The 8,355-nt window shown below is 37.7% G+C and overlaps 1 protein-coding gene across 2 annotated transcripts; it reads right to left on the reverse strand.

Annotated features, from left to right (window-relative positions):
• Positions 1-215: 215 nt before the first annotated feature.
• LOC123869167 lies at positions 216-8,121 on the reverse strand. Of its 2 annotated transcripts, none has more exons than XR_006796823.1 (4): positions 7,915-8,121; positions 2,808-2,950; positions 1,956-2,139; positions 216-1,293 (listed from the first exon to the last, which is right to left on the reverse strand). XR_006796823.1 is itself a non-coding variant. In XM_045911940.1 (4 exons), exons 2-4 carry the CDS (start codon positions 2,836-2,838, stop codon positions 980-982), a joined length of 318 nt encoding a protein of 105 aa, XP_045767896.1. In that variant the 5' UTR covers positions 2,839-2,950; positions 7,915-8,121; the 3' UTR covers positions 216-979. The 2 variants fall into 2 exon arrangements, 1 of the variants encoding a protein (XP_045767896.1); XM_045911940.1 differs by having other exon boundaries at positions 216-1,082.
• Between the last annotated feature and the right edge of the window lie 234 nt (positions 8,122-8,355).

Below are 8,355 nucleotides of genomic sequence, written 5' to 3' on the forward strand. Positions count from 1 at the left end.
CTACCTACTAATAAAAAAATTATCGTTCTAACTAGCATACCATAGTAATGTTCATATAGGTATGTAATAAACATTAAGACTAAATAATCAAACAACCATATTAAGTGACTATAAAGTTTTAATTGTTACTAAATTTCTCACATTAAAGTCATTCTGATGAAACATATTTGTTTTAATATTAAAACAATTTTGAAATGATTCAATAAAATGTCCAGTTTAAGGTATGTATTATTAATATTATTATAATAAAACTCGTTTATTATAATAACTAAAGGTCTATAATTTATAATCTATACCTATAAGCTTTACCTATGTACCTAGATATACCTATAAGAAAGTAGGTAGATACTTACATAAAACTTACGATTAGATACATAAAGTTATAATATTAATTCAGAATTTTATTGTATCATAAAGATTGTATCGGTATATAATAAAATATGTCCTTACTATAGGAAAAGTTATAAATTACCTAACACAAATTTACTACATTTAATTATAGCAATAATATGTGTAGGTATTCAAAATACAATGTAAGACGAAGATCCTACAATAGAGAAACAAAATCTCCTGCGTAAGTAGTACCTACCTACCTTCTTAGGATTCATCAAAAATGTTTTTTTTATGATAATAGGTACATAGGTATACAATGCAAACCAATATTATACCTACATCGGTATCTACCTACTACAACCTTTTATTATTGTGTGTTGGATACCAATCGTTAATAATGATTGAAAATGTAAAAGCATCTTTAAAATATTTTTTTACTAACCTAGGCTAGAGCTGTATTATACCTATTCTAGTATGCAAAAATATTGTTTTGTAAATTGAATTTCATAAAATGTTCATTACAACTAAAATAAAGTTAAAAGCTATTTAAAAAAAATAGCAAGAAACAACAAGAATAAAGAAGATGCAACTTCGACGAGGAGCCTTCTGGGTCTGGTCTTCGAGCGTTGACACGTGCCATCTTCTGTTACGTATACTGAAGGTATACCGGAAAGAATCTGACACTCAGGATACATTCAGTATACGTACAGAAGGCGACGCATTCTCTTCTCTTCTCTTCTGCCTCCCATCTGAAATATGGTAAGATTTAATTTTAAAAAGTAATTTTAAGAAGATGTCTTTGTTATTCCTAGTTAAGATTCATATTGAGTAAAGTAGGCTTAGGACTTCATACAAAGTAGTGAAATGGACAAAATCTGTGATAATATTGCAGCCCACGCAATATCTTGAAAGCTTAGGTACCGCAGCGCTCACTTGTAACAGCACCTCAGGGACTTCCTCCTATAAAATAAAGAAACCGATTTATAACATGCCATACCGGCATTGTGAAGGGGTTACACTGATAGCACTTAAGTTGCACTATCTGAACTGAAGGCTTTAGTAGGTATAAAAGGAAAAGATACATAGGTATAGGTAGTCGTATCGTAAATAAATACATAAGAGGAGAAAAGTGCAAAACGAACCTAAACAAAGCATCTTTTGTTTGCATGAAAGCCAATCGCAGAGCTACGAGACTTGCAAAAAGATAGGATTGGTTTGCAAAAATTATTTTTGCAAACTTACGGTCGGTAGCGGAGGCGAACATTATTTTTTACAGCTCCTCGAGCAAGGTGGGACGACAATAGCCCCCAGATTCTTTTGTCCACAGCTATTGTGTCACATAAAGGATACATTACAAAAGCTTCGCCATTCCGACCACCATTCGTAAGGACTAAGGAATTCGGAGTCGAATGCGCTCAGACTCCCGAGGGATCGAATATAATAGAACGAAAAAGCGCAAGGGTATTATATCCGTAATTTACGAGCCGGGCGACTCAAATTACACCGGGCTTGCATTGCGCACAAACAAACGGATGATAAAAATGTTCACAGAAAAGCGCAAAACACTGCGCGTCGTCGGTCGGAGATGGGTCGCGTATGGAGAGATAAAGCACGTGACTTACCGGTCGGTCAGCTGTTCCGACAAGTAAACATTGGAACAAGGCTCGGGCGCGGCGGCGCGCGAGCTGGACGTGTGGCAGGCACGGCGTCCGCGGGCGTCTGTGGGTCTGCCGCCGGCGTCGGGGCGCGCTCCCGGCCCGCCATCGATTGCGCCCTGTGCGCGGCGCGCGCCGCACCACCCGACGACTAATCCCGATGCAAGATTTCATTACATACGCCATGATCGTTGTTATTTGCACCCCGTAATGTTTTTTGATAGTTTACTTAGGCCTCTGTTGACTTTTTCCCATATTTACATACGTTCAGATTCAGTGGCGATGTTATTACTCTACGCATTTTTGGCGTAGAGATATATCTACCTACGTAGGCGAGAGTATTAGATATGCTGATAATAATGTCGATAACCTGATAGCCTGCGACACCTGTTTCGTTCGCTAAAAGCATAGATGTTATCTACATTCCCGCTCCCTTGGTGAATATACTTACATTCCAGGCTTCCTTGATGACGTAGTGATAAGAATATTTAAATCCATTCACATGAGTAGGTATAAGGGAAGGTTGGTAGATATTATCTGCATTATTGTGAAGGAGTTTTTAATGAAAAGATGATTAGATATAATAAGTAGCCTATTAGGTACTTTTTTCAAAATGTAGAGTTTTCATCGCTTCAATGAAATGAATATTTTCGGGCTCAAAATTGATAATAAACCCCAAGAAAGTATTTAGATACTTAGCGCTCAAAAAATTTGCCTAGTATTTGAACCAATCTTAATTAGTTATAGGTACCTACCTACCTACTTCACTGACTTTTACCTATAGGTTCCTAGCTATCTACCTATCTGTATTATACTTACCCCTATAGAGATCAGTCCACAACTGTTTCATTCCACAGCCACCAAGCGATTAAATGGGCTGAGCATTTTTTGAAGGGGTGGGGTCGGACATGAAAAAATTAGGGTGGCACCACACGATCCAAGCCCTCCCGCTAATCGCCCGCCTGCAACATAAAAAATGAAGATTTATTTGTAAATCTGTCAAACAAACAAAATGGGAATCTTCACTTAGTAGGTAGGTAGATTGTGATTGTGACCACAGGGCACAGTGAATAGTCTACTAGACTAGTGAGCACGGGTTTCCTGTCAAAATGAGAGGGCTTTGGCCATAGTCTACCACGCTGGCCAAGTCCAAATTGACAGACTTTACACACCTTTGAACCATAGGTACCCCTTCCAGGTTAACACGCTTTCATCACTTACCACCAGGTGAAATTGCAGTCAAGTGCTAACTTTAAGGTTTGTACCTAACTCATTTAGTCTACACGCTAGGGACCTGTGATACGCGGACAGACAGACAGACGGACAGACAGACGGACAGACAGACAGACAGACAGACAGTCAGACGGACAGACCGACGGACAGACAGACAGCAGAGTGATATTAATAGGGCTCCGCTTTCAGCCTTTGGATACGGACCCTAAAAATGGATAGATGGGTAGGTACGAGTAAGTACCTGTACCTGTACAGTAGGTAGGTAAGTATTTACTCTAAAAGGTTAAATAGTTATTTTATCCTTTTAAATTTAATCAGTAAATCTAACCAGCGTAAACTACACACAGACTTTAAAATCTCGCCTTAAAATAATGTCGTAACACATAATTTTATAGAATTCTATTAGGTACCAAGATAGCTTTTCATTGCAGCTTAAGTCGCGTTGAATTCTAATTAGAAAATATTTATGACGTTCATTTTATCTACCTATACAGCTACCTGAATAGGTAGCTGTACCTATAGGTAGATAGCCTATTGAAGCTTATTGAAGCCTTCACTGGCCAATCGTCAGTCTGTCCGTCCGTCCGTCCTTTCGCTCGTCCGTCCGTCCACCCGTTTTTCAGCGGGCTGTATCTCGTAAACAGGTAAGTAGGTAGGTATAGGTAGAGTGGTCAAATTTTAACAGAATGTGTGAAATTGAGCTATTGAGGCTCTATTTATAGTGGTGGGTAGGTAGGTTATGGTCCTAATCGGTCCGTCTCCTTGGAGCAGTGGCAAGCGCTGTGGTCTTATTAATGGGATCCCGGATTCGATTCCCGGCAGGGGTTTGGAATTTTATAATTTCTAAATTTTCGGTAGGTATGGGTTTAGTGAAAAATAAAACTGCCATACCCCTTTCAGGTTAGCCCGCTTCCATCTTAGACTGCATTATCACTTACAATCAGGTGAGATTGCAGTTAAGGGCTAACTTGTAATAAAAATTCTAATAAAAATTAAATGTGATGCAATAGGGGTGGGTATAGGTAGGTATTGCACTCACTGACTAGGGAGATCCTATTAAAATATACCTACCTATCTACTAGATTCATGAACACTAAAACCCCGTTCACTCGGCATTACCGTACGTTTTTTTGCAGCATAAGTAAGCCGTAATACCGAATAGGTAGGTTTCTATGTAGTGCCACACTACTTAGGTAGGAACTTACACGGCAGTGCAATTGCCGTGTAAATAAACTCTAATTATTATAAGCCTATTTTACTCTACATTTCTAAGCAATTGATTTTCAATTTATATTAATTTATTGTACTTATCAACTTAAATAAATTACACTTATCGATACCTTGATTATTTATAAAACAGTATTTAATTAAGCTTACTTATTTAGCACGCAAACTAATTTATGTTAAGGTATGTTGATAAAATGCACTGATTTAAATTGCATAGTAGTTCATAGTACCTACTTAACTATAGGTAAGTTATAATACTTAATTCTTATAAATCGAGATAAACCGGTAAGGACACACAACTATTAGGCGCCAGTCGCTAGATAGGTAGGTAGGCAAGGGAGCTAGATACCTATTACCTGCCTACCTACTATCCAAAGATAGACATATTTTAGGTTAATTTTTAAAATAAAAATATTTTAATAGTACCACCTAGGTACTTCAGGCACAACAGCTATAGTCTGAATATAGGTTGTTACGGCTATACTACTCAAGTAGTTACTATCTACTTTTATCGACTAAATACGTAAGTAGGTATAGCCGTAACAACCTATACTTATTTACCTACTTAATGGAAATAACTCACAATAGTTTAAACGTTAAAATATCGCCTGAGTATTTGAAAAAGGAGCTCTAGCGTCTGAGCTACGGTAACTAGGTAAGTACCTACTTAGCTACGAAATATTGAAATCTAAAATTTTAAGGCCTGGTTCAGGGAAACGCGGGGCGTTGAGCGGCGCTTCTGGCGTTGCGTCACGTTTTCTGTCTATAGAGAAGCGGCCGGCGCGAGAGATGACGGGTGGAGCCTGCAAAGCAGCCCGCTGTGTGTCACACTCAAAGACTAACATAATGGCAAAGTGCGATAAGTAATTTGTTAGTTTCTCTACATGACCACATCAGAAATGAGGAGATCCGTTAGAGAATTAGACTAACCGACTTAGCTGATCGGGTTCTAAACTGAAGAGGCAATGCCCACATACTTAATCAGAAAAACCAGTACACCTTGGGGTCCCAAGTTCTGGGATCTGGGTTCTGGGATCTGGGAAGTTGGGGTGATCTCGTATCTGAGGGTGCAGCGTTGCAAGACGCCGCTAAGTATAGATGGATCGACGACATCAAACGAGTCGCAGGGAGCCATTGGATTCAGGTGGTGATAGACTGTGTATGTAGAAGTCACTATAAGACACTTATGTCCAGCAGTGGGCGTTTCGTCATCATGATCAACCCATCGCAGGCTCTGAGGCCTACGATGTCTAAATATCGCCCTCATAATATTATATAAGCAAACGTTTGATTTAACCGCGCGTCGCCACGCTAGACGCGCCGCATAACGCCCCGCGTCTTCCTGAAACAGACTCAAATGCTTTCGTTCGTACACCCCAGCAGGCTTCGAGCATTTTGTCGGAGGTAAATCCGCACTGCGAAATTTCCGCGCGCGATTTTTCCTGCAAAATTATAACCCTCTGCATCTTATTCTTCATTGCTGAAAGTGGTGAGTGGTGACACCTTTCCAACATAATGGTAGGAGTTTTTTGGGAATAATAATGCGGTGGGTTCCCAGATCCTTCCGTAGGTAGGAAGGTAGGTACCTACTCGTTAGTTACTTACGTCAAGCCGTTAAGTAGGTACCTACCTACTTACTCCCTGTTATTATCACTAACATCTGATAATAATTACCTAAGTACTGTAAAACCTAAGAATTTTGGAAAGGCCAAAATCAGTCACCCATCCAATTATGGAGTTGGGTCACCATTGCTTAACAATCGCAATTGATCGAATAGGCCATAATACCTATTATGTCCCTTGGATGATATACTTATTTGCGAAAAATATGTAAGTAGGTAGGTACCATACCATACAATACAATTTCCATAATATGTTAAAGAACTCCGCGGGAAAATTCGCACGGGGAATTTCGCCGTACTTAGCTAAGTTGCCTTAATTTCAGAGGTATTTAATATGCTACTAAGAAAAAGCTCAAAAGGAAAATTTGAAAAAGTGTTAAATACCACATCCGCTGTAAATTATTCATCAGGATGTCCTTAGTCTTAATATCGATACATGCACTTCGCTGCAATTTCAAAGGGAAGCCTTTGATCTCGAGTTTGTTATGGCGTACGCGGCCGGCGATAAATTGAAGCGATTTTACTGCAAGCACTGAATCAATAATTCTGCCAACTGGAATTACATTGCAGCACATCAATATCGATACTTTATGTAGTCTTTATTGCGAAACGATTGAATTATGTTCTCGTTGATTAGCTGTGACATTGTTATTTTAATATTCTGGGTTCTTTCACCTACCTACCCGTGTACCTAAGCTGTAAAGCTTTGAAAACTTCTTAAATTTTTCATTATTAACATAGGCAAGTTACTATACCTAACTAAGTATAGAAAACCTATGTGCTTTTCAGTTTGTTAGGTCCAAGGGCTTAGGTTAGGTAGAAGGTTAATAATTTAATAAGTAGGTAGGTAAGTACCTATCCCGCGCACTTCTCTAAGAGGACATAGATATAATGTTATGACATGATCTTTAAAAAATAAGCTTGAGAGATTTTTAAAAAAAAATTTTACTTCACAGCAGGTGCCTTTAGGTACTAAATTACTATACTACCTACTCTTGGAGTATACCGTACGTATTTTATAATACTATGTAAAATTGTTACGTCTAAGTACCAAATTTTTTGTTTATTAAAAAATATTCTTTCATATAAGTATTTGGGCATTTTTATTTCGTCAAGCATGTTAAATAAAAATTAACAGGAACTTTGGAGCTGAGCACGTTGCCCTTACCTCCCTGGCCGCTTTAGGCGACCGGGCGGGCAAAGCAGTTTTAATGCAAGTTGTAAGAATTTAAATTTCACATAATTAAACTCCTTTTCCAGCAGTATAAAAATCTTTTGGAAATTTTTTCTTTAGATAGGTTAACTCAAAATTAAGGTGGCCGCTTTGAGCACACCTCCGATGTAGGTAGGTACCTACATAATAGGCAATTCTACAAAAATTTTACTGAAATGCTTTAGATAAATAAATTACTTAGTTTTCTCTCTTTCTTTATGAAGAGTCATTAATCTTATTAGAAATTCTTATAAGTACCTATCTATTTTCTAATACTTAATTAGTAGGTATCCTAAGTATCTAAGTAGGTAAGTAGGTACTAAGACAATATAACACATACAGGGCAGTTAAACAAAAACTAACACTATCAATACGTCAATGGAAAAAGTTACTTAACTAGGCATTTATTTAGAAAGTTAAATAAAAAGAAGAAAATAGTAAGAAAATTTATATAAGTAGTAGGTACCTACCTACTTACCTACTTAATTTATAAGTAAGATAAGTACCAAAAATGCTTTGTTTAGTACCTAGGTAAGTACTTATTTATATGAGTATCTAAGTAAAATTTAATAAATAAATCTGCAGTTCAAAAAAAAAGAAAAGGAAACGATAGGTTAGAAATTTTTCATACTTGCCAGTAGATAACCCTTCAATCGACACCGATATCACCATAGATTTCTTTAAAATACTAGTAACACCTTTTACTATGAACAACTGACAATCATTTTTAATTTTTATCAAAAAGACACGTAACTATAACGAGAGAATAAAAACATGTTTGACATTTTAGGCCTAAACAGAGAAGGCGGCGGCAATGGGCCGACGGCAGCCATCTTGTGGCGCTGCCGTCGCTTCATTGGGCAAGCTCATTGGCCGAGTGACGTCACGAGCGCTACATCGGTCCACCATTGCTACGAATTTACAAACTTATCTTATTCATTAGAATACACAATTCTAACTCCTAATACATTGTGTTTAAGTCTAAATAAGTCGCATAATTAAAAAAGTGTCGTACTTATGCATCTATGCTCTTCGACCGGCATTCTTGTACTCCAAGTTATCGTTTTGGAAC

This window comes from Maniola jurtina, chromosome 10 (genome assembly GCF_905333055.1).
Source record: "Maniola jurtina chromosome 10, ilManJurt1.1, whole genome shotgun sequence".
NCBI lineage: Eukaryota > Metazoa > Arthropoda > Insecta > Lepidoptera > Nymphalidae > Maniola > Maniola jurtina.

Coding starts and splice junctions, on each gene's coding strand:
- LOC123869167 (XM_045911940.1), bottom strand. CDS start 2,838: ATGAAACAGTTGTGGACTGATCTCTATAGGG. Junction 2,140..2,807: donor GTGGACTGATCTCTATAGGG/GTAAGTATAATA, acceptor CATCGGGATTAG/TCGTCGGGTGGTGCGGCGCG. Junction 1,083..1,955: donor TCGGAACAGCTGACCGACCG/GTAAGTCACGTG, acceptor ACCATATTTCAG/ATGGGAGGCAGAAGAGAAGA.